Here is a 27,006-nt window from a genome sequence, read left to right as displayed (position 1 = left end):
GTATCTTATTGATTTTGGGCTGCAGATCATGAAAATCGCCATGAAATTTCCCTGTCACACACCACTCTTTGAAATGCCCATATTTGTTATTTCAATTTATAAATCAAGTCAAAATAATTGATGCCAAGATTAAAGAAGGCATTTTTGTTGGTCCACAAATCAACAGGTCACCGAAAACAGGCAATTTGAAGAACTTTAATCAAATGGAAGCCATTCAAGGATGTTGTTGAAAAAGTTTCTTGGCAATTACAGAGCACCAAACTACGTGCAGCTGGCTGACAACATGCTTCAAGCATAAGACCATAAAAACATAAGACATAGGAGCAGAATTAGGCCATTCAGCCCATCAAGTCCACACCACCATTTTATCATGGTTGATCCTGGATCCCACTCAACCCCATACGCCTGCCCTCTCACCATATCTGTTGATGCCCCGACCAGTCAGGACTCTATCAACTTCTGCTTTAAATATACACCTGGACTTGGCCTCCACGAAACTATTAAGTGCAGCAAGTCACTAAAGTTTCATTTTCTGCATTCCCATTTACACATCTTCCCTGCAAATCCTGGCGCTGTCAATGATGAGCATGGTGAAAAGCTTCACCAGGACATGGCAGTCATGGAGAAATGGTATCAGAGCAACTGGAATCCATCAATGCTGGCTGATTACTGTTGGACACTAGAGCGAGAAGCCTCAGACAATGAGTACAAATTAAAATCATCAAAAACATATTTTTAGCTTAGTTGAACTATTGCAAAGTGTCAGCACCATTATGCAATGAAACACATTATATTCAATAAAAGTTAATTTCTTATTTCTCCAAATTCCTACATGGTACAAGTTGCCTGAAATTACATTTGTATTCAGCTTCAAACGGAGTATCATAAACAAAAAAAAAATTCTGAGGAATTTTTAGAAGCAAAACTTCTAAAAAAAAATTGTTGGCCAGTATTATCAAAGCAATTCAGTCAAATACATGAACGTCTCAAATCTTGTTTTTTCCCTTTTTGCACAGATTTTTTTTGTGACTTGTGGTTATTTGTTATGCCTGCACTGTGCTATTGTCACAAAACCATAAACTTCAGTGACAATAGATACGATTTTGATTCTAATATAACATTAAGCAAGCAATACATATAACAATGTTATTGAGGAAGATTATAAATTGATCATATCTATTGTACCCTGAGAAGTTTCCAGTTTCTCAGCATCAGGTAGAGTTGACAGAGCAGATATCTCTCAGTTCCAGTGACCTGGAGTCAGTCCCAAAACCTGATGCTGTCTGAGTGGAGTTTACATTCTCTCTCTAACTGAGTGAGTGTCCTCGCACATCCTAAGGATGTCCAGGTTGATCAGTGAATTAACTGCTGTAAATGTCCCTGTCCCTGGTGAACCTGAAGAGGATTGATAGGAGATTATATATTACAAGGAAAATTATTTGAGGAATGGGATTGGTCTGAAAACTGGCATAGACTTCATTGGCCAAAATAGTCTCCTGTGTCATAAGAAAGTAGGGCCTGTGTCTCAAATCTCTGCTAACAACACAGTATGCTGCGCAATGCAAATTATTCGCATTGCAATGCTGTAAGTTTAGATTGAGAAAACTGATCACAAGCTGAAATTGTTTGAAATATTACAAAATCTAGATTAATTATTGAAACCTCAATCTCTGTACTCTGTCCAGCTTGATATTAAGAAGCAGCAGAAAATTGAATTTAGAATTATTTACATTAATATTTCTAATATCCAGGACAGTCTTGGTTAACTTCAAGGTCTATTTTAGATTTCATGGGTGGAGCAAATCTATTTTTGCAGCTGACCCTAAGATTTACTAACCACTTGTGCAAGCATTATCGCAGCAGCTCCAAAGCACGGGAGTCAAACCAACCAAGTAATAGATCCATTATTTCTTTAATCAAAATTGGAGTCAAGACTTTTCCTGCCCTCAGTTTTAGCATTCAAGTGTAGTTAATATTAAAATTGCAGAAATGGATTTCACTGAACGGAAATGATATTTTCCAAGAATTTGAAGAGGAATCAAGACAGAAGGTTGAAACACGAGGAGCAGCTCCCAAGGAGGAGAAGGAGGAAGGACTGGGTATGTCTGGGACAATTATCACATGTGCAGACATCAAAGACAGAACCCCGATTTCACATGTTAATTGTGGGAGGACTCAAAACTAAAGCAACTTTCTATTTTTGTGTGCATTCAGTGCTGATTGAAACGTAGTTGACTTCAGATTTTACTTTGATCTAAATGCGGGTAAATAGTCTTGTCTGGGAAAGAGTGTGTTGTAGAATATAAGAGCAGCAATTAAGAAATTCAGTTTTCTCATCATTTTCCATTTAAAGTTAGATTATTAGAAGTAGTTAAGGTGGAGGTAGGCAATAACTTTTTGGGGGATTATAGGAACATAGGGCATTGGGAACTAGCACAGAAAAGGAAGAAGTCTGTGTGGATCCGCTATCATCATACTAAATTGCAGCGCAGACTCGAGGGGAGAGGTGGCCAACTCCTGCTTCTGCTTTCGTGTGTCTTGTGTGCTAAATCTGAAAGGCTGCACAGACTCATGAACCAATATAGACATTGCACTTTTTATTTCATCTTTTGCAGATACTAGCATGGTATTTATACAAAATATTGAATAAATACCAATGTCCCATTTATTTTTGGCTACAGAAACAATAGCTTAAAAAGACCCAGGGCACAGGAGGGAAATATGGGTTTGTTGTGGTGTGGGCCTGGGTTTGTGGGATGTGTGGAGGTTAGTGTTAGGGATAGGGGTAGGGTTGGGGTTTGGCAGTGAGAGGCTGTGGTAGACTTGGCTGGGCAAAGGGAGTGGGGCCTGCTGGAGAGAAAGACTGGAGTTCTGCGGGGAGAAGGAGAGGGGCCTGGCGGAGAAAGGGAGAAGGGCCTGGTGGGGAGAGAGAGTGGGGCCTTGCTGAGAAGGTTTTCGCTTGTGCTGCTTGGGGACAGCTCTTCTGGAGCATTATATGATGTACATCTACCTACAGGATAGGGTGGGCTACCCCTAGAGTTGGTCTGCCTGGGTGGGGGGGTGTGGTTCTGTAGTGGGGGATGTACAGAGCTGTTCAGGAAGACATAACTTCCCTGCTTTGTGTAATTTTCGGTGATCTCTTTTGTGTGTGGGGAACCCCAGTCTGGATTAATTTTATAGGGAACAGTCATATTCTCAATGGTCTAATTTTATAGATCCAATTAGTACTATTAGGCCTAGTTATTTAGCTTCGTTTTAACTATTTGGGGAGTAGGTTTTGTTTTTTGGCCTTGTTCTTAGGCTTTGTTTCAAAAGAGGACTTAACTTCTTACTTTGTGTAGTTTTTGTTGATCTCTTTTGTACCTTGCAAAAAAATCCTACGAAAATTAGTGGATATGGCCCAGTACATCACAGGAAAAGCCCTCCTAACCATTGAACATATCTACATGAAATGCTGTTGCAGGAAAGCAGCATCCATCACCATGGGCCCCACCACCCAGGACATGCTCTCTTCTTGCTGCTGCCATCAAGTCTCACACCACCAGATTTCGGAACAGTTACCACCCATCAACCATCAGGCTCATGAACTAAAGGGAATAGCTTCACTCAGCTTCACTTCCCCCATCATTGAAATGGTCACACAACCAATAGACTCACTTTCAAGGACTCTTCCACTCATGTCCTTGAGTTTTATTGTTTATTTATTTATTATTTTATTATTTCTTCTTTTTGTATTTACACAGTTTGTTGACTTCAGCACCCTGGTTGAATGCCCCAGTTGGGCGGTCTTTCATGGATTCTGTTATGGTTATTATTCTATAGATTTATTGAGTTTGGCTGCAAGACAATAAATCTCAAGGTTATCTATAGTGACATATTTGTACTTTGATAACAAATTTACTTTGAATTTTTAAGTATAAGTAATATATTTAAGGGGAGGGATGAAGGGAAGGAAAGTTTCTGAAGCTTAAACATCAGTATAGACCTCTTGGATTGATTGGCCTTGTTTCTGTGCTGCATTTCCGATATAATTTTACATTGTTTCTTTCTCTAGCATGAACGTATTGACTACCCCAGCAGAGCGTGCCAAAGGATGGTACTTAGCTTTAATGGCACCCAACATCAAGGGCCCATCATATGCCTGGCTTGATCCTTCCAGACTCTATTGTAACCAACAGGTTAGTTAGCTCAATAACACATGGTCCATAACAACTAAACACTTCTATTGATATGGAATTTCATGACCAATGCAGTACAGTATAAAAGTAATCATAGATCATCAGACATTGACTCTTTCCTAGCAAAGGAAGACGAAGGTTATTGAAATACTCAGGTTAATCTCGTACTTTATTTTGTAACTTTTTTTAGTCATAGTCATATTCATACTTTATTGATCCTGAGGGAAATTGGTTTTCGTTACAGTTGCACCATAAATAATTAGATAGTAATAAAGCCATAAATAATTAAATAGTAATATGTAAATTATGCCAGGAAATAAGTCCAGGACCAGCCTATTGGCTCAGGGTGTCTGACCCTCCAAGGGAGAAGTTATAAAGTTTGATGGCCACAGGCAGGAATGACTTCCTATGACGCTCTGTGCTGCATCTTGGAGGAATGAGTCTCTGGTTGAATGTACTCCTGTGCCCAACCAGTCCATTATTTAGTGGATGGGAGACATTGCCCAAGATGGCATGCAACTTGGACAGCATCCTCTTTTCAGACACCACCGTGAGAGAGTCCAGTTCCATCCCCACAACATCACTGGCCTTTAAGGTAGACTGTTAGTTTATTTTCAGATCTTTACTGTTGTCCAGCTATAATAAATATTGTTTAGATATTGGTCAGCGTGAATGACACAGAGAGAGTAAAAGCTGAACAGGATCTGCCTATTTTTAACCTGTGCCTCACTGCAGAAACCGTGTGTGAATCCCATCTGGGCAAATTCATCAGGAGCTGGATAATGCCCAGAAAAGACCTGACAAAGTAAATCCAACCTCACATTCTAGATAATATCCTTCTTTTATTTGCCTATCTTGCTAAAATGGACAATTTCACATTATCCTATTTACCGGACACATAGACTATCTGTATAGCTTGGTGGCTTCCTTTGTCCTTCTATGGATCTTGGGTGCAGGTTCTTAGTCCCACACTTACAACTGCCCTTGACTGGGCTTATCCTTTAACAGCATAACAGAGGGGCAACACCCATACATTACTGAAGAGTTCCCCACCACTCGTTCTTACTAGTTGGCTGATTGCCAGTATCCACCCCGAATTCTTTTACACTTTTGTAATTCATGCATGTGCACATGCGCGCGCGCGCACACACACACACACACACACACACACACTCCTTCTTACTAATTATTGTGAACACCTGCTATTTTCTTCCACTATTTGAGAAGATTGTGAGATTTCTACTGCCATTCCAACAGTTCATTATTGCTGAGTAGCAGAGGTGTCCACCCAGTTGGAATGGTGATTAGCACCCTTTTAGTTTTCCTTTGAAATGAATAAAATCAAGGATATCTCAGAACATAGAACAATACAGCACAGGAACAGGCCCTCTGGCCCACAATGTTGTACCGAATCAAATAAATTATTAATCAAATAGCCAACTAAACTAATCCTTTCTGCCTACACAATTTTCATGTCCTTCCATTTTCCTCTCATTCATGTGCCTATCTAAACGTCTCTAAATGTCCCTAATCTTTCACAACCTGAGGCAGTACACTCCAGGCACCCACCATTCTCTGTGAAAAAAACTTGCCCCTCACATCCCCTTTGAAATTACCCCCTCTCACCTTAGAAGCATGCTGTCTGGTATTAGACAATACAACCCTGGGAAAAAGATACTATCTGTCTACTCTATATATGCCTCTCATAATCTTACAAACCTCTATCAGATCTCCCCTCAGCTCCACTGCTCCAGACAAAACAACCCAAGTCTGTCCAAACTCACATACTTTTAGACAAAGGCAATTGGTGTCCAACATTAGAGGGACGTGTTTCATCTGAACTTTCCTAGTCAGACTCTTCCACCATGATTTCAGCAGAAGAAAAGAGATCTTAATGTGATTTCTTTGCAGAGTCTATACAGTTCTTCTTCTGATGTTGGTGGTGTTAGGACAGTGTATTCAAGGTGATCCATCTCTTCAACCTTCACTAACATTCTTATTTGTCCTTGATTTGACTGAATAATGGAATTAGCCAAAAGGTGAACCAACTTCTCTTCTTATCTATAAACACAAGAGATTCTGCAGATGCTGAAAGTCTTAAGCAACATGTACAGAGTGCTGGAGGAATTCAGCAAGTCTGGCAGCATCTATACTTAGTTACTTACTGCCCGTTACACAGCTGGCGTTTAGGGCAGCAATGAATATCTTCCATCTCTGGCGATGTTCAGGGCTTTCATGCCAGCAGCTTCCTCCCGGTTTTCGCTACTGTCAGTCACGCAAGTCCTGGTTGGAGACTCAGGAATACCGCACTCAGATGTAGAAGGATTCTTCATTGCTGCTTCCGTAACAATTTTGTTTTACCAGTCAGGGTTGTTAGCCCTGAGCTGAGCCCCCTGAACCTGAAGGACCAATGGACTACTCTTAGTCGGGCCTCTACATTTGTCCTGTTTGGCATGGTTAACCCTGTCAAGAGCCAAAGCATAAAGCCTTGACTCCTGACAACATAGCTCTCTGGGTCTTTGAGGCACACAAGCCTCCAAACCATGACAGGGTTGTGGTCCTCTTGGAAGCAGGCAGCAATTGAAGGGCAATAAACAGTTGATATTTCGGGCCGAGACCAGACCACTGATGGTTTGTTCTCCTCCACAGGTGCTGACTTGTTGAGTTCCTCCAGCATTTTGTATATCTGTTCCTATCCATCTACACAGCCACTGTGTTGGGAGATTATCATCTTAGTATTCCTGTAAAAAAACAATATAAATATGATATTAACATAATTAATATTTGTTTCATGTTATGGATGGTGATTTAAGTGTTGTTTTTTCTTCTTTTTAAAGGCCTTTAAGGACTGCGTTGAAGACTTGATCCAACCATTCCAAAATGACACAATAGACCTCGTAGCTGGAATAGATGCCATGGGTTTTGTCTTAGGTATGTTGCATAATCTGATCAATTGGTTCTGTATAGGTTTCCGTAAGTGATAGCGTCTCCACAGTATATAATTCAGTACGTTTCTTGCCAACGTTAAACTAGCAGCACTGACACCAGATCAGTTGCCAAGGTAATTGATTAATTAAGGCTCAGCTTCACAAGTTTTTGTAGCTTTGAAGCAATAAAGAGCTCCCAGGGTGTCGTTGATTGACAACAAGTTGCTTAGCTGAGGTTTGCTCTCAATGATGAACAGCTCTTCTGGATTCTGTTATTTTTCCCTCACAGTTTTAAAGGTGGAATTATTTTGGTGTCCCAGTGATTGACAGCTTGGAAGCACAAATTCACACTGTGATAGGTAGATGCAGCAAAACAGTAACAAAATGTTTATGCCAGCTGGCTGTGAAACAGCTTCACTCAAGACAAAAAGACAGGCAAGGTGATTATTTCTAGTTATTCACAGAGAACATATGAAACATACCTTATCAGTAGTTCTGATGGAAGGTTATCAACTGGAAATGTAAACTCTGTTGCTGGTATTGCCTAACCTGCATGGCTACCTCCAGCAATTTTTTTTCTTTTCGATTTCTAGCATTATTGGATTTTCTTGTTTGTTTGAAACCTATATTCCGTTCATTGATAACGGTATTGTCAACCACTTACATTCAGACTGCAGTCATACAAACAGCCTGAACAGGGAAGCCTGCAGTGTCTCTTTCCTAAAAGATATAGCTGAATTAACTAATTTAAACAAAAATCCAGCAGTTTTCATCCAGCTCTAAGAAGGGGCCCTTGGCCTGAAGCATCCAATGTTCTCTCTCCCTTTCTCTTTTAAATTGCTGGGAGCTTCTAGCATGAAGATTTTAGCTCAAAGCTTGTCTCTTTCATGTGCCAAGACCACAGATGAGCAGATTGACTGAACTTGATAACGTGGGTTTGGAATCCAGGACCATTGAGCCTGCCCCAGCTGCTCCGAGCTTCGTGACTGCGTGTTCCACGACCTTTACTCCGCTACGTGCTGAACTGAGGCTGAGGCTGTGGCCCTGCTCTGGCAGCCCTGGGCTTCGTATCTGAGGACTCACTTTCAATCTGAGTGCTATTTGCTTCCATTTATTGTGTTTTTTTTCCCTCCCTCTGCACATTAGGTGTTTGTTGTTTTTTTATAATGGGAACCTTTCTGTTTCTTTGTTTTGCGGCTGCCAGTAAGGAGAAGAATCTCAAGGTTGTATAATGTACACGAGGGGTGATTGATAAGTTCGTAGCCTAGGGTAGAAGGAGTCAATTTTAGAAAACCTAGCACATTTATTTTTCAACATAGTCCCCTCCTACATTTACACACTTAGTTCAGCGGTCATGGAGCATACGGATCTTGGACCTCCAAAAAGTGTCCACAGATGGATGATTAATAAGTTCGTGGCCTAAGGTAGAAGGAGATGAGTTATACAGTTCTCGTTACATGCACATGCAGTAACTCTGAGTGATTATGCAGAAAGTTTGGAGTTAATAACTCATTTCCTTCTACCTTAGGCCACAAACTTATCAATCACCCCTGATGCATTATTAACTGATGAGTTATTAACTTAGAACGTTCTGCATAATCACTCAAAGAGTTGAACCGCGTGTGCATGTAACAAGAGCCGTATAACTCATTTCCTTCTACTTTAGGCTACGAACTTATCAATCAGCCCTGCTGTGGATACTTTCTGGAGGTCCAAGATCCGCATGCTCCACGACCGCTGGACTAAGTGTGTACATGTAGGAGGGGACTATGTTGAAAAATAAATGTGCTAGGTTTTCTAGAATTGACTCCTTCTACTTTAGATCACGAACTTATCAATCACCCCTTCGTATATACTTTGATAATAAATGTACTTTGAACTTTAAAGTTCATTTTTTATACCATATTAAGTCAACAATTTACATTGGAAAGTAATTTTAGCATTAAAAAATTCCAGAATTTTTTGCTGGAGAGGTACTAGGTTATATTTTACAGTGAGCCACAAAGGAGACATCAGGAGAGGCAATCTAATGCTTTGTTAAAAAGGCAGATTTTAAACAGTAAGAGGTATGCTAGTAAACCTTGGACGGTTAGAGCTCGCTCTAGTCAGTGAGCCCACAGAAAACCTTTGGTCAGGATCGCAACTTCTTTAGTTTCCATAAAGGTGTGCATGGGAGGTCTTCAAACGCCATGCTCAAGTATCCAGAGAATGAATTATATTCTCACATTATCTGCTTATAAGACTTATGTCTCATTTAAGTATCTGTTCATCACTGTCTGGTTAAAAATAAATGAACAGTTGTACCATCCATTTCCCTTAGCAAAGATAAGAATAGACTCTTTAGCACTTTTGTGTTGAGTGTGGGCAGTGTGCCAAACAGACTCGTTCTGCACTATTGGTCTCGGTCCTTTCATTCCACTAAACCTCCCATTCATCAATGTTATTATTAATATAAGGTTAAATTAACTGCTGTGGCCGCCTGGAAAAAATGTTTTTGGAAGGATAGAGCAAGTACAGTACTCGTTTAAGCAGACTTTGTCCTTATTCCAGTGGCTTAATCCCAATTTCATTTCTACCCTTTCAAAGAAGTTGGAGTTAATGATTGTAATAAACTGGTATAATTAAATTTGCACATTTGCTTGCTGGAGGTATATTAAAATTCCTTATCGATTTGGTTTCTTAGCTCAACCTTCTTGGCTGAAGTTTTTACGAGGAGTGATTGATAAGTCCGTGGCCTGAGGTAGAAGGAGTCAATTTTAGAAAACCTAGCACATTTATTTTTCGGCATAGTCCCCTCCCACATTTACACACTTAGTCCAGCGGTCGTGGAGCATACGGATCTTGGACCTCCAGAAGGTATCCACAGCAGTGGTGATTGATAACTTTGTGGCCTAAGGTAGAAGGAGATGAGTTATACAGCTCTTGTTACATGCACATGCAGTTCAACTCTTTGAATGATTATGCAGAAAGTTTGGAGTTAAAATCTCATCTCCTTCTACCTTCAACAGTGCACAATACCATAACTTGATGAAGAAGTCCATGAGCACGTTAAAGTCCAAAGTTTCTCAAATGTCCCAAATCTCACGCAGACAGGAGAAGGAAGTAAACCTCTCCCTGCCATGCCGACCACAATCCGACTCTGAGTCATCCAAAAACTTGGAGCTCTGATCAGCTCTCTGACACCGAGTACTGAGCGCCATCTCTGTCTGAACGATTCGACCTCCTTCTCAGTCGCCAAAAGCAGGCACGGCTGGGGATTTTGAGACCTACCCTCCAAAAGATTCCCGACCACACAGTAACGACAGCAGCGAACGGGCGTTTCAGAAATTTCTCCAGATGTTCCTCTGTGCTTTCACGTCCATTCTCCATCAAATCAGAATTGTCCACGGCCCCTATTTAACTGATACAATATCATTTTTCACCGGAGGGCTGCGCATGAATACTGATCTTTTCATATTTCTGTTGATTAATTTCATCAGTAATTCATTGGAAATTTATTTATTTTATTTAGAGATACAATGTGGAATAGGCCTTCCAGCTCTACACACACCCCAGCAACCCCTGACAACCACAATTTTACACAACAATTTACAATGAGCAATTAACCTACCTGGTATGCTTTTGGACTCCAGGAGGAAACTGGAGGACCCGGAAAAAAATACACATTCCACGCGGAGGATGTACAGACTCCTTACAGGGGATGCCAGGATTGAACTCCAAGCTACGGTGCCCCGAGCTGTAATAGTGCAGAGCTAACCACTACGCTAAATTCTCTTCAGTCATTTATGAGCTAGAAGACAATTCAATTTTAGACCATGTTTCTAGAGTTCTTTAGGGAATTTGATCTGAAGCACATTGTAAAGGAAATTCTTTCTGACCTGCAGGAAGGTATTTAGCAGTTTCCATCACTGGCACTGAAAAATTCTGGACATGAAAATGTGAATCCAAGATGCTCAGAACCATTGGGCTGATTCAGTGATTCAATAGCTCAATCTGGTGTTGAATAGTGTAAAATGATGCCTTCATTATCACTGTTTGCTATCCTTATTCCCACCGCCGAGGCCCAATTATTATCAGCCAGCAACACTCGGCAGGCTACCAGGCTCCCAAAACAAATACACTCATCTTAGCTGTCTTGTGGGAGGAGATCATGAGCTAGAGAGAGAAAAAAATCAAGGATGGGTTCAAACTCTCCTTGACGAAGTACAAGATCCTTACTACTCCTGGTAGAGTCTCTGGCTGACGACTACTCAAAGTAGAGAATAAGTAATTGGGATGGTGTTAAGCATCTCATGGCAATGCAGTTTGAGCAATCAGATGCCCTTTGTAGGTAAAGGAAGGGGTATCCAATCACATAGACTACCCACTTGCTTCATTAGTCACCACTAGCCTCTTCCCTGAAGAGGAGCCGTTAAGCTGCCCATGTCTGAGAGAAAGGGAGTTTAGTGAGTCCAGCCACTCAGGATGAAGCAACTGGCCCAGTGACACCACTGGAAGGATCAGTGGTGGCTCCACTGGCAATCCCAGAACCCCAGAGAACTTCAGTGGAAGCACATCATACTCAATTCTGAGGGAATTCCTGAGGAGGAGAGTGGGAAAACTCCATGTCATTGTGTTTCAGCAGCATCCTGACCCTACCTCAGGTGCCTTGTAGGAAAAAACTAACAGTTTGTTTCAGAGTGTGATAATGGTAATCTCCTTTTGAATGTTCAACAATAAATCTTGGTCATCTGGAAAATAACCTAGATTTGCAGAAACAATGCGAAGCAAATTCAATTGTTCATTGAGGAAACAATGGAACTACCTTGAATACAAATTGCAGTTTGACTAGAATACAAACTCTTTATTCAAGCCCAGTTGTCATAATATACCTAAAAATAAGTCATGCCAAATATTGTTCTGCTGAAAAATCTTGGGATGTCTCACCATATCAAAGGTGAGCTGTGAATACAAACATTTGTGGAGGAAACAAAGATGGGGCTGATGCCAGGGTACTGGCAGAAGGAAGACACTAACTGAGGTATTAGGCGTAACATTTCTAAATTTACATTTAGAGAATAGATACAAGGTCAAGCAACACACATAAAAGTTACTGGTGAACGCAGCAAGCTAGGAAGAGGTACAGTCGATGTTTCGGGCCGAGACCCTTCGTCAGGGCTAACTGAAAGAAGAGCTAGTAAGAGATTTGAAAGTGGGAGGGGAGGGGGAGATCCAAAATGATAGGAGAAGACAGGAGGGGGAGGGATGGAGCTAAGAGCTGGAAAGTCGATTGGCAAAAGGGACATGACAGGATCATGGGATGGGAGGCCTGGGGAGAAAGAAGGGGGAGGGGGAAGCCCAGAGGATGGACAAGGAGCATAGTGAGAGGGACAGAGGGAGAAAAAGCGAGAGAGAAAAAAATATATAATAATAATAAATAAATAACCGATGGAGTACGAAGGGGAGGTGGGGCATTAACGGAAGTTAGAGAAGTCAATGTTCAGGCCATCAGGTTGGAGGCTACCCATATGGAATATAAGGTGTTGTTCCTCCAACCTGAGTGTGGCTTCATCTTGACAGTAGAGGAGGCCGTGGATAGACATATCAGAATGGGAATGGGACGTGGAATTAAAATGTGTGGCCACTGGGAGGTCCTGCTTTCTCTGGCGGACAGAGCGTAGGTGTTCAGTGAAACGATCTCCCAGCCTGTGTTGGGTCTCGCCAACATATAGAAGGTCACATCGGGAGCACTGGATGCAGTATATCACCCCAGCCAACTCACAGGTGAAGTGTCACCTCACCTGGAAGGACTGTCTGGGGCCCTGAATGGTGGTGAGGGAGGAAGTGTAAGGGCATGTGTAGCACTTGTTCCACTTACAAGGGTAAGTGCCGGGAGAGAGATCGATGGGAAGGGATGGGGGGGACGAATAGACAAGGGAGTCGCGTAGGGAGCAATCCCTGTGGAAAGCCGGGGTGGGGGGGTGGGGGGGAGAGAAAGATGTGCTTAGTGGTGGGATCCCATTGGAGGTGGCGGAAGTTACGGAGAATTATATGTTGGACCCGGAGGCTGGTGGGGTGGTAGGTGAGGACCAGGGGAGCCCTATTCCTAGTGGGGTGGCGGGAGGATGGAGTGAGAGCAGATGTGTTGTGTGTGAAATGGGAGAGATGCGTTTGAGAGCAGAGTTCTATTTTCAAGGGGTTTCAAGCATTCAGCTGAGGGGAAGTATAAGCTAAAGATGTGAATTCAGCAAATACCACTAAGACTCAAATCTATTGTACATTTCAGGAGCAGCCATAGCAAACCGCCTTGGAAAAGGATTCTTAACAGTCCGGAAAGAAGGTCACCTCTGTGTGGAAACTAAAAGGATGGCCTACTCTGACTATACAGGTCGACAGAAAGTGATGGAGATGCGCAGTGACGTCGTAAGAGCAGGTTGGCATTTGGAAAGGTGTATTTCAAAAGATTCTTGGGATGTGAATGTCCTTGATTAGTATTCATACCCATTTTGGGTGTCTTTGTGTTGGGCACGTGGCCAAGTGGTTAAGGCATTCGTCTACTTATCTCAAGGTCGCTAGTTTGAGCCTCAGCTGTGGCAGCGTGTTTGTGCTCTTGAGCAAGGCACTTAACTACACATTGCTCTAGTCTGTGTGAGGAGTGGCGCCCCACACAGACTTCCAATCTGCACCTTGTAAGGCATGAAAATGCCTGACGCAGGCCTCTCATGGTCCGAGTTGGCGTTCCCTCCCTCCCTCCCTTCCCTCCCCTCCCTCCTTAACTGAATAGCTGTCTTTCCTTTATAAGTCAACCATTTTAGCATGGAATTGGGAGCAATATTTCAAAATTCAAAGTTCAAAGTAAATTTATTATCAAAGTACATATATGTGATCTTATACTACCCTGAGATTAATTTTCTTGCGGGCACTCACAGTGAATCAAGAGAATCAATGAAAAAACACATACAACAAAAATTGAGTAACAACCAACGTGCAAAAGACAACAAACTGTGCAAATACAAAAAAGAAAATAAAACAAAATATTAAATCATTATAATAATAAATAATGAATGAATATTGAGAACACGAGTTCTAGAATCCTTGAAAGTGAGGTCCGTAAGTTGTGGAATCAGTTCAGTGTTGGGGTGAGTGAAGTTACCCCCTATGGTTCAAGAGCTTGATGTTTGAGGGGTAATAACTTCCTGAACCTGGTGGTGTGGGATCCCTTTCATGATGGCAGCAGCGAAAAGAAAGCAGTGTCGGGATGGTGGAGGTCCTTATGGATGCTGTTTTTCTGTGACAGTGCCCCTTGTAGGAGTGCTCAATGGTAGGGAGGGCTTTATCTGAGATGGTCTGGGCTGCATTCACTACTTTTAGGAGGTTTGTCCATTCAAGGGCATTGGTGTTTCCATTTCAAGCAGTAATGCAACCACTCAGTACTCTCCACCACGCTTCTATAGAAGTTTGTCAAAGTTTTTGATGACATGCCGAATCTTCGCAAGCTTCTAAGAAAGTAGAGGAACTGCCGTGCCTTCTTTGCAATTAGCACTTATGTTCTGGACCCAGGACAGGTCCTTTGAAGTGATAAAACTGAGGAATTTAAAGTTGCTGACCCTCTCTGTCTATGATTCCCCGATGAAAACTAGTTCATGGGCCTCCCGTTTCTTCCTCCTGTAGTCAATAATCAATTCTTTGGTTTTGCTGACATTGAGTGAGAGGTTGTTGTTGGGGCACCACTCAACTGGACTTTCAATCTCCTTCCTATCTGCTGATTTGTCACCATCTTTGATTTAGCCAACAACAGTGTGTGTGGGTGTGTGTGTCCCCTTAACTCCTGGTGGAGTTGTCAGGGCACCGTCATGACAAGCTTTTTGCACCAATCTTTTTTTTGATGTGCTCATCGTACATTGTGTCTTGGGCATCTGAAACCTGGCGGAGCCCATCCCTCTCCAGGTTTTCTTTGACTAGGTTGAGTTGTTAGCTCGACACTCAACCCAGGCACGGATGGAGAGCGTGCAAGGGAGCCGGCCGGATTCAAACTCAGGATCTCTCGCCCCAAAATCCAGCGCTGATGCCACTACGCCACCAGCTGGCAAAACAACAGTGGTGTCATCAGCAAACTTAAATAAGGCATTGGAGCTGTACTTAGCCTCACAGTCATAAGTGTAAAGCATGCAGAGTGAGGTCACAACAGCAGGTTTTCTTCCTTGAATGAACTTCTGGATTATTGGAGTTTGCAAGTTTGCTGATGATACAAAGATTGGAGGTGTAGTAGACAGTGAGGAAGGTTTTCAGAGCCTGCAGAGGGACTTGGACCAGCTGGAAAAATGGGCTGAAAAATGGCAGATGGAGTTTAATACTGACAAGTGTGAGGTATTGCACGTTGGAAGGACAAACCAACGTAGAACATACAGGGTTAATGATAAGGCACTGAGGAGTGCAGTGGAACAGAGGGATCTGGGAATACAGATACAAGATTCCCTAAGAGTGTCGTCACAGGTAGATAGGGTCGTAAAGAGAGCTTTTGGTACATTGGCCTTTATTAATCGAAGTATTGAGTATAAGAGCTGGAATGTTATGATGAGGTTGTATAAGGCATTGGTGAGGCCAAATCTGGAGTATTGTGTTCAGTTTTGGTCACCAAATTACAGGAAGGATATAAATAAGGTTGAAAGAGTGCAGAGAAGGTTTACAAGGATGTTGCCAGGACTTGAGAAACTCAGTTACAGAGAAAGGTTGAATAGGTTAGGACTTTATTCCCTGGAGCGTAGAAGAATGAAGGGAGATTTGATAGAGGTATATAAAATTATGATGGGTATAGATAGAGTGAATGCAAGCAGGCTTTTTCCACTGAGGCAAGGGGAGAAAGAAACCAGAGGATATAGGTTAAGGGTGAGGGGGGAAAAGTTTAAAGGGAACATTAGGGGGGGCTTCTTCACACAGAGAGTGGTGGGAGTATGGAATGAGCTGCCAGACGAGGTGGTAAATGCGGGTTCTTTTTTAACATTTAAGAATAAATTGGACAGATACATGGATGGGAGGTGTATGGAGGGATATGGTCCGTGTGCAGGTCAGTGGGACTAGGCAGAAAGTGGTTCGGCACAGCCAAGAAGGGCCAAAGGGCCTGTTTCTGTGCTGTAGTTTCTATGGTTCTATGGTTCTATGGTTCTATGGTTATTGGTCCTGGGATAACTATTACACTGCTATAGATAGCACTACGGCCCAGTCTGGTTACAAACACAACAGAGAAGTTTGCTGCTAACTTAAACCTTTCTTTTTTATGTTCTGGATTAATTGGAGCCAAAATGAAGGAATGGAGCACAGCCAAGTGTAATTTCTGCAAACTGCAGATGCCACATATCTTAAATAAAACCAAAAAATGCTATTTTATTTCCGATTTCTACCGTGCATTTTTATTGTTTGCCAATTACCAGTAACTTCAATGTCACTTTTCTTCCATAGTTCCAACGTTAAGCTCTGCTCCTCGATGAGAGATTTCTGCCGTCCCCTTCACCTCTTCACTCTCCATTGTTTCAATTTCCCTCTTTGTGAACAAAACGCAGATTCACAGCCGCATCTCTTGTTGAATAATCATTCTGCAGAGAAACAGGCCCATGTCAATGCCATCCATCAAGTATTGACTCTGTCTACACATCTTGCTGCCTTGGGAAAGCGGCCAATGTACCAAAGACCCCACCCGCCCCAGTAATTTTCTTTCCCCTCCTCACCAACGGAGGAAAAGATACAGAACCTTGAGAGTACATCACACCAGGTTCAAGGACAGCTTCTATCCCACTGTTATCAGACTCTTGAATGGATGTCTCAAATGCTGCAAGATGAACTCTTGTTCTCCCAATCTACCTTGTTGTGGCTCTTGCACTATTTGTCTCCATGCACTGCACCTTTTCTGTAACTCAACACCCCATTCTGCATTCTGTTTTATTCCATTTACCACCTCGGCGTCATTACGTATGGCTCGATCTGTATGGATGGCACACATACACAACAGTTTATCTGCAACTTCAAAGTTCAAAGCACATTTATTATCAAATTATGTACTTTATATACAACCTTGAGATTTGTCTTCTTACAGGCAGTCACAAAACAAAGAAACCCAATAGAACCCATTAAAATAAGGAAGACCATCAAACACCCAATGTGCAGAGAAACAACAAATCATGCAAACAATAAAAATAAGTAAATAACATTCACAGCTGAATGTGATTCCACAGCCACATAGCCAGTCACTGCCGATCCAGGAGCCTGTTAGTCGCAGGCCACAGCCTCAGCACAGAGGCAAGTAAACTGAGCAGCGGGTTGAACACTGGCTCATCCCTCGTCCCCGATTCCCTGACCTTTTCAATCTGGCCCACTGCTTAAATCGATCGAACCTCAGTCATTCCTCACTCTCAGGTGAAGAAAACAGCATTTGGGCCCAGGCCGTGCCTCCTTGCTTTGGCCCGTTCATGCCACGCCGCAACCGTCCTGCACTTCTGAGACTTGAGTTCACACTGCAAACGTGCCAGGTCGCACAGACAGTTCAAAAGCTCAGCTCCATAGGGGAAGTTACAAGCTATTGATTGCAGTGATCATTTTCAATAAAAAGTGTAAATAATAAAGTAATTAATGGTTGTGTTTGTTGTCTGCAAGTTGTCGCTGTGTTTCACCAGCACTATCTTGGTACATGGGACAATATTAAACCAATTCCACGTGTAATAGCAACAGCTTACATCTCTCCTTCAAACTGTACTGTTGGCATATGAAGCAATTATATGGTGGCAGGCATAAAGTGATAGTTCTGGCAAAGGCTTATATAATATGAAAAAAAGGAACCAGAAGTTCTCCTAAAAGGAATGGCCCGCTATTATAATTGTCCACCTTAATAACATTGATCTCTGAGCGTCAATATTGTTTCAATGTTTGCTCTTCAACATGGAAATTACTGAGCACGATAAAACTCTGGGAATTCTACTTTCCACAGGCATTCCGAAGATTTGGGGTTTGATGGATTAATTCAGCAATTGTGCCTGGCGTGTGGTAGAAATCTGGGAGTTTTTGATGGAAATGTGGAGAAAATAAAATGGGGGTTACTGTAGGATTAGGATTAGTGCAAATGGATTTTTATTTTATTTTATTTAGAGATACAGTGTGGAACAAGCCCTTTGGCCCGACAAGCCATGCAAGCCACCTATTTAACACTAGACTAATCACAGGACAATTTATAATGACCAATTAACCTACTAACAGATACATCTTTGGACTGTGGGAGAAAACCAGAGCACCGGGAGGAAGCCCACGAGGTCATGAGGAGAACGTACAAACTCCTTACAGATATTGCAGAACTGAATTCCAAAGTCTGACATCCCAAGCTGTAATAACGTCGCGCTAACCACTACGCTACCGTGGTGTCCAATTCTTAATAGTGGGTCAATGGGCCTGTTTCCATACTATCCTGACTCATCACTGAACACAGTTTCTTTGCAGAATGGCTATTCATCTCAATAGTACCTTATAAATAGGCAAGGAAAGGGAGACCTTTCTAGGAAAATACTTCTGAAATTTATTATTTCAGGTTTGCGAATCCTGTTGGTGGACCAGTGGGTTGAGACCGGAGGGACGATGGAGGCTGCAATAACACTCATTGAACAGGAAGGTGGAATTATAGCAGGTAGAAAGAAAACAGCTGATAAATCAGTGTTGTACACTGTACACCTTTTATTATTCTGATATTTAAATAGAATAGCACCATGTGTGGTAAAATGATATGAACCGTGAGCCTTAAAGGATATCCGTAACAGGACATTAACGATATTCATGCATGTAGATCAGGGGTTCCCAAACTTTTTTATGCCATGGACCCCTACCATTAACCAAGGGGTCTGTGAACCCCAGGCTGGGAACCCCTGGTGTAGATGTTGTATAGGTGGCTAATTATGTCTGATACAGGCGAGGCTCTACAAGTCTTCCAGCCTTTCAGATATCACTCCACTCTTTAAGAAAGGAGGAAGGCAGCAGAAAGGAAATTATAGACCAGTTAGCCTGACCTCAGTGATTTGGAAGATGTTGGAGCCGATTGTTAAGGACGAAGTAATTGAGTACTTGGTGACACAGGACAAGATAAAGCCAAAGTCAGCATGGTTTCCTTAAAGGAAAATCTTGCCTGATGAACCTGTTGGAATTCTTTGAGGAGATTACAAGTAGTATAGTTAAAGGGGATGCAGTGGATGTTGTATATTTGGACTTTCAGAAGGCCTTTGATAAGGTGCCATACACAAGGCTGCTTTCCAAGTTAAGAGCTCATGATATTACAGGAAAGTTACTGGCATGTTTAGAGCAATGGCTGATTGGTAGGAGTCAGTGAGTAGGAATAAAAGGATCCTTTTCTGGTTGGCTGCCAGTGACTAGTGGTGTTCTGCAGGGGATAGTGTTGCGACCTTTTTTAAAATTCTGTATTTAAATGATTTAGATGATGGAATAGATGGCTTTGTTGCCAAGTTTTCAGATGATACGAAGATTGGTGGAGGAGCAGGTAGTGTTGAGAGAACAGGTAGGCTGCAGAAGGACTTAGATAGATTAGGAGAATGAGCAAGAGAGTGGCAAATGAAATACAATGTTGGAAAATGCACGGTCATGTACTTTGGTAGTAGAAATAAATATGCAGACTATTTTCTAAATGAGGATAAAATCAAAAAATTTGAGATGCAAAGGAACTTGGGAGTCCTTGTACAGAACACCCTAAAAAGTTAGCTTGCAGGTTGAGTCGGTGGTGAGGAAGGCAAATGCCATGTTAGTATTCATTTCAAGAGGTCTAGAATACGGGAGCAGGGATGTGATGCTGAGACTTTATAAGGCACTGGTGAGGCCTCACCTTCAGTATTGTGAACAGTTTTGGGCTCCTCATCTAAGAAAAGATGTACTGGCATTCAGAGGAGATTAACAAGGATGATTCCAGAAATGGAAGGGTTATCATACGAGGAACGTTTGATAGCTCTGTCTCTGTGCTCGTTGGAATTCACAAGGAGGAGGGGGGATCTCATTGAAACCTTTTGAATGTTGAAAGGCCTAGACAGGGTAGATGTGGAAAGGATGTTTCCTATGATGAGAGAGTCCAGGACAAAAGGGCACAGCCTTAGGATAGAGGGGCATCCATTTAAAACAGAGATGCGGAGAAATTTCTTTAGCCAGAGGGTGGTGAATTTGTGAAAATTGTGGAGGCCAGGTCATTGGGTGTATTTAAGGCAGAGCTTGATAGGTTCTTGATTGGACACAGCTTCAAAAGTTAAAGGGAGAAGGCCAGGAAGTGGGGCTGAGGAGGGGAAAAAAGGATCAGCCATGATTGAATGGCGGAACAGACTCGGTGGGCTAAATAGCCTAATTCTGCTCCTATGTTTTGTGGTCTTTCCAATTATTATATTTCACTCAAAGCCTCCTCCAGTCTATTTTATGCACCATGCTCTTCATTTGTCAATTTAATATAATGAATGAACAGAATATGACTCTTGCAATTGCACCCATGCCAGTGCAGATTCCATTACTTCACAGGAGCACTCTTGGGAGTAAAAGTACAGTCAACAGGTATCTAACAAATGGCCTGAGGCAGAGCCTGCCTGAATCCTAACATTAAGGTTAATGGTCTTCTTGCAACTGCTCCACTTTGGTCCTCCCATGCCACGACAGCCCCTGTCCCTGCTCCTGCCACTTTGGTTATGAGAAGCAGCAAACTATGCCAAATGTGCACCACAATTCTTGGTTAATTTTGTGGTCGCTTATGGTCACTGCTTAGATTATGAAGACACGCAGTCTTCTTTTATCGTCATTTAGTAATGCATGCATTAAGAAATGATACAATATTTCCTCCGATGTGATATCACAAAACACAGGACAGACCAAGACTGAAAAAACTGACAAAACCACATAATTATAACATATAGTTACAACAGTGCAACAATACCATAACTTGATGAAGAAGTCCGTGAGCACAGTAAAAGTTCAAAGTCTCTCAAATGTCCCACATCTCACGAAGACGGGAGAAGGAAGAAAAACTCTCCCTGCCATGCCGACCACAATCCGACTCTGAGTCGTCCGAAAACTTTGAGCTCTGATCAGCTCTCCCACACCGAGTACTGAGCGCCATCTCTGTCCGAATGATTCAACCTCAATCTCGGTCGCCAACAGCAGGCAAAGCCGGGGATTTTGAGGCCTACCCTCTGAATGATTCCTGACCACGCAGTAACGATAGCAGCAAACGAGCGTTTCAGAAATTTCTCCAGATGTTCCTCTGTCCTTTCACGTCCCTCTCCATCAAATCAGAATTGTCCATGGCCCCTATTTAACAGATACAATATCATTTTTCACCGGAGGGCTGCACACACACGGTGCGCTGCTCTCTCTCCTCCCGCCGTTATCTTAGGGTACGGGAGACTATGGAGTGACGATGGAAAGAAGGGTAAGAGAGACAAAGGAAATATTACAAGGAGGGAAAGGAGAACCTAAATCTCTTTAATCTAAAGTCTCGACTCCCTTACACACCCTTGAGTCATGAAAATCATAGATTCTTTATCATTAGTCCAAATGAAGGGCCTCAACCTGAAACAATGATTGTCCATTTCCCTCCACAGATGCTGCTTGACCCAAAGTTCCTCCAACAGTTTGTGTTTTGCTCCAGATTCCGGCATCTGCAGTGTCTTGTGTTTCTGTAATCACAGAATCATAATCCAAAGAAATAGGCCCTTTGGGCCAGCTTCACTTTTGCCAACTGTGATGTCTATTTGCCTTTGCTCTTAGCAAACATAAGATCTGTTCCCCTAAAACTTCCATCCAAATCACTGATAAAAACGCTGTCAAGTAATATTCCAAGCATAGGTCGCTACATTAGCAACTGACCTCAGGCAGACTACGGGCCCAACTAGAGGTAATGTCCCTTAGTGTGCAAAACGGAGGCAGGCTTTCTCTGGGGTAAAATTGGTTCAAAAGTTGCATAAGTGTTAGTGGATCTAAAACAAGCCCTAGATGCATATGCGATGTTCCAAGCCCTGAGCTAAGCAGGGCAGAGAGGCACTATTGATTGATAGGCCAGCTAGCTTGGCTCATTAGCTCCCTCTTGTCAATTTGCACTAAATAGGACATTGCTTTGGAAGAATGGACATGATGCAACACATGGGTTGCTATTTGGAGCCCCATCTGCACGGTGAAGAAGTGAGCACAGAACAACAAAATAAGCCAAAAGGGCTGCAATAATGAGGAATTAGAGTATATCCATTTGGCCATTGAAACATTCCAGCTTTGCTCAACATAAGTGGAAAAAGTAAAACCCCACAGCTTTTTTCAGAAATACTGGAAGTTGATATGAAGTGACAGAGTCTTGCATCTTCCTTACACCAACCAGCAGGTTACAGTCATCCTGCCTTTCTGTTCTATCTCTTTGAAGATGTTCTTTGTTGCCTTCACAGGTATTGCTGCAATTTGCATTGAAGACACGGAGGGAGGAAGAAAAATTAAAGAGAAATACAAATATTCAACTTGCGTCCCTGAGCTCCTGCAGCCGCAATTTAACAGTAAATACCTAGAGAGCTTTAAAGCCTTTGAAACTAAATGTAATAAAAAAAAGTGAAGCATAACATGAATCACGAAGTCTCTCTTATTGATCTTTGTCACAAAAATGCTCAGGAAAAGAAGTTCAAATGCACATATGAAATGAGATAAAGAGTTCATTCTTACTTGGGCTGATGCTGGAGAGCTTTATACATTCACCTTTCTGTTGAAAGGTTTTTTTTTTGTTAATCTTTTACATTATTTATTGACCTACATTCAATCTTGGCTGATATTGTCCATCTCTATAATTATCTCCTCGACCATCTCCACCTTTTGTTCAGCCCCATTTGATTGCCTTCCCTCCAGAACTTCCTCCCAGTTTTCTTCGTGGCAGCATCACATCAACCTGATCGTCTCCCCAGGCTTCCTCAGATCTCCTGATGATCTAATACCACCTCTTCCCATCACACTACCGCCCTTCCCCCAAACTCCTGGTGTCACCTACTTATCATCTCCCACCCAGCCACCGCAATCCACACTTCAATTTTAAAGCAACGCCCATTCCGTACAATTCATTGATTAATTATGTGCCATGTCATGGCATAGGCGATCACGGTCTTTCCATGATTGTTCTTGGCAAATTTTTCTACAGAAGTGGTTTGCCATGGTCTTCTTCTGGGCAGTGTCTTTACAAGATGGGTGAACCCAGCCATTATCAACACCCTTCAGAGATTGTCTGCCTGGTGTCAGAGGTCGACAACCAGTGCTTGTGATATGCACCAGCTGCTCAAACGATCATCCACCACCTGCTCCCATGGCTTCACGTGACACTGATTGTGGAGTTAAGTAAGTGCTACACCTTGCCCAAAGATGACCTGCAGGGTAGCAGAGGGAAGAAGTGGCTTACACATCCTTAGCTATAGACTTATCTCCATCCCGCCACCCATAATACAGGGCTTATTTTATCATATACAGTTGCTTGGTCTTTATGCATGACAAATTATTGGAATGTGTCCTTGTCCCAAACTAGTGCATTTTCACTTACAGAGTCACAGTAAGCATTCGGCATGCAAGGAACCAGTTTGCTATGTTCATAAGTAATATAACGCTCAGCTATATTGGCCCGTATGTCTCTAGGGGAAACCCCGTCCGCCGCCCACCTTGTCTCCAGGTTGTGTCGGTTGCTGTACGACTGCCACCTGATTCGGCTTCAAACATCAATCATCAGCCAGCACACAATGTACGTTTTACCAATTACACTTTATAGATATTACTAATTCTATGAGATTAATAGAAGTTCAATACAAAAAAGGAATGGAAAAGGCGCCAGACTTATCAAAGTTCAATTTCTTCGTGCACACGTTGGAGCACGGGGACCTCTTCGGGACCACTTGGACCCCTTTGACTCGCAGCTCGGGACACCCGAAGTGATCAACCGGAGCTTTCCCCGCACGACCGTCGTCCTCACGGTCTCTCCTCCGACTCCCCGCCAAAACCCCCTGGTTCCCAGCCAAATGAGACAGCATATCACCCCAGAAAGAATAACATGGACTCCCATTGGCTCATTTACTCTGCCATCTGTTATAACCCAAGCAAAGTGCCAGCTAGAGACTTCATCAGCATTTAACATAACAAAGAAGCCATTTTGATTAACATATGCAGTAACATAAAAGAAACAGTAACAAACCAGTCCAATTTCCCCACCTTTTCTCAACAATCTTGCATTTTTTCATTTAAAGTAATCTTCTAATTTCTCTTTGAATGCATTATTGAATCTGCCCACACCATTCTTGTAGCTGTGCAATTTGAAATCTGATCTCTCACATACATTTGATACCTTTGCCGATACATTCATTCTTTCCTCTTTTCCTGCCCTGCTTCATTCCATGCTGCAATTGGACATTACCAGGCACTGCTGTGCAGCATGTGGATAAACATGGAAGTTTCCCCAAGCTTGAGTAATAAGGACTTTGTGCCCTCTCCGAATTTACTCCACCTTTCTCTAAACATTTAACAGTTCACCCTGCATAGTCTTCAGTGTAGTTTCATACATGATGTGATGACTCTTATCAATGACAAAATGATCTTTATTACAAGAACAGGTATTGTTCTAAAGTAAAGTAAAAAATGGCAAGTCCTTAAAAATTATTATAAAAATGAATAATGCACTGAAAAAAAATACACCAACCATAGCAACCACACACAATGAGGCTTCTATCAGCACAATTGTCTTAGAAGCAACTATTCTGTCCCAAAGTTGTCACTGCTTTATTTAATTCAGTTTTGGACTGCTGCTCTTCACTTTTCAGTCAAAGGGAATTAATTCCTAAATATTTACTCTCCTTAACAAAAGTCAAATTAAGTCAACTCTTGAAGGTTCCAAACATATACGTTTCTGATATTATACACTGTGACTTAATCTCATTCTGTCAATGGCATTTTTATAACTAGCTGACTGAATTAGCAGTAACTTTCTAAATTTTTGTGCTTGCTATTTCCATATATTGCTACCCCTCAATGGATGTAGCAAGACATCTGCCAGACTTAAATAAATATAAAAACACAGGTTATTGTAGATATTAGTCCAGTAGGAACTTATTTTAAAGTCCACATACCACCAAAAACTGATGTTAAGCAAGCACTCTATGTATTGAATACCACGATCAGCGATCAAGAAACAGCTTACCTCGACACCTCACAGGTTATTGCCGGGGACTCCAATTAGGCTCGTTTAAAGAGATCTCTGCCCAATTATCATCAACATGTTACCCACAGCACAAGGGGTCTCAACACACTTGACCACCGTTTACAATTAGATTTGCCCGTCATTTGATCCTGAGACCACATTTCGGGAAGTCTGGTCATCTGGCTGTCCTCCTCCTACCCGCGTACATGCAGAGGCTAGCGAGTAAAAATCCGGAGGTAAGGATAATGAAGAGGTGGTCGTGGGAGGCAGAGAAGCAGCTGTGGGATTGCTTTGAGTTGGCAGACTGGGTCATGGCCAAGGACTCATCATAGGCTCTGAATGAATACGCTATGATTGTCATGGACTTTATAAAAACAGCCATAGACGAGTGTGTCTCCACAAGATCATTTAAAATCTTTCCCCAACCATAAGTCCTGGATGAACCATGAGATCTACAATCTGCTAAGGGCCAAATCAGTGGTATTCAGGTCTGGCAACCAAGTAAGATCAAGGTGTTCAGGTACGATTTCTGGAAAGCAACCTTACGTACGAAGTGCCAATTTTGTACCAAAATTGAATAACCGAAGGTTGCTCAATAGCTTTGGCAGGGCTTGAATGCCATTACCTCTTACAAAGTGAAGCCAGGCGACCTAGATGACAACAAAGTTTCGCTCTCAGGTGACCTCAGTGTCTTTTATGCTCTCTTTGACCATCAAAACACAGAAGCACCTTCGCGAACTTCAACAGCCCATGATTTCAGTCTCTGAGAACATCCTTCAGGAGGGTAAACCCATGGAAAGCATCCGGCCCAGATGGGTTACTTGTCACTGAAGACCTGTGCTGATCAGCTAGCTTTTTAATCTCTCACTTTGGCAGTCTGAGGTACCCACCTGCTTCAAACAGGCTTCAGTTATATCGGTGCCCAAGAAGAACATGGTAACTTGCCTCAATGACTATTGTCCAGTAACATTTGAAGCACTTTGAGAGGTCAGTGATGAAACATATCAACTCCTGCCCGAGAAGGAACTTCACTCAACACTGGAGCATCTGGATAGTGAATTTGCAGGCACCAGGATGCTCTTCATTGACTACAGCTCGGCATTCAATACTATCATCCCCTTAAAACTAAACAATACACTTCAAGGCCTAGGCTTCAATCCTTGAGCAACTGGATCCTCAACTTCCTCATTTGCAGACCTCAGTTGGTTTGGATTAGCAGGAACATCTCCTCCACAATCACCATCAGCACAGATGCACCACAAGGCTGTGTGCTTAGCTCCCTGCTCAACTTGCTTTATACTTATGACTGTGAGGCTAAGCACATCTCCAATGCCATATTTAAGTTTGCTAATGACACCACTGTCACTGGCCGAATCAAAGGTGGTGACAAAACAGCCCATATAGGAGGGAGATTTAAAATCTGGCTGAGTAGTTCCATAACAACCTCTCACTCAATGTCAGCAAGACCAAGGAGCTGATTATTAACTACAGGAGGAGGATGTCCATGAACTAGTCCTTATCAAGGGATCAGAGGTGGAGAAGGCCAGAAACTTGAAGTTCCTTGGTTTTAGAGGATCTGCCCTGGATCCCATAGGTAAGTGCAATTATGTTACTTACGTGCGTGACCCAGGAACTGACTGGGGTCTGCAAATGAAGAAGTCGAGGATCCAGTTGCTCAAGGAGGTATTGAAGCATGGCAGTGCCTCTACTT

At 42.4% G+C, this 27,006-nt stretch overlaps 1 protein-coding gene across 3 annotated transcripts in view; it reads left to right on the top strand.

Moving 5' to 3' along the window:
- zgc:174895 (uncharacterized protein LOC100126024 homolog) overlaps window positions 1-22,694 on the top strand; it is a 32,488-nt gene extending 9,794 nt beyond the window's left edge. The window contains exons 2-7 of one of the 3 annotated variants that reach the window (XM_063031080.1): window positions 1,988-2,099; window positions 4,055-4,178; window positions 7,016-7,109; window positions 13,371-13,517; window positions 18,651-18,746; window positions 22,528-22,694. In XM_063031080.1, coding sequence (XP_062887150.1) covers window positions 4,056-4,178; window positions 7,016-7,109; window positions 13,371-13,517; window positions 18,651-18,746; window positions 22,528-22,688 — 621 coding nt within the window. In that variant the 5' untranslated portion in view covers window positions 1,988-2,099; window position 4,055 and the 3' untranslated portion in view covers window positions 22,689-22,694. Of the gene's footprint in view, window positions 1-1,843; window positions 2,100-4,054; window positions 4,179-7,015; window positions 7,110-13,370; window positions 13,518-18,650; window positions 18,747-22,527 lie in introns of those variants that run through there. The other 2 variants (XM_063031078.1, XM_063031079.1) reach the window with 2 other exon arrangements.
- Window positions 22,695-27,006: the final 4,312 nt, after the last annotated feature.

The sequence above is a fragment of the Mobula hypostoma genome, chromosome 23 (genome assembly GCF_963921235.1).
Source record: "Mobula hypostoma chromosome 23, sMobHyp1.1, whole genome shotgun sequence".
Taxonomy (NCBI): Eukaryota; Metazoa; Chordata; class Chondrichthyes; order Myliobatiformes; family Myliobatidae; genus Mobula; species Mobula hypostoma.
Note: the sequence above shows the minus strand (reverse complement) of the source record. Positions and strands in the feature narration are given on the sequence as shown.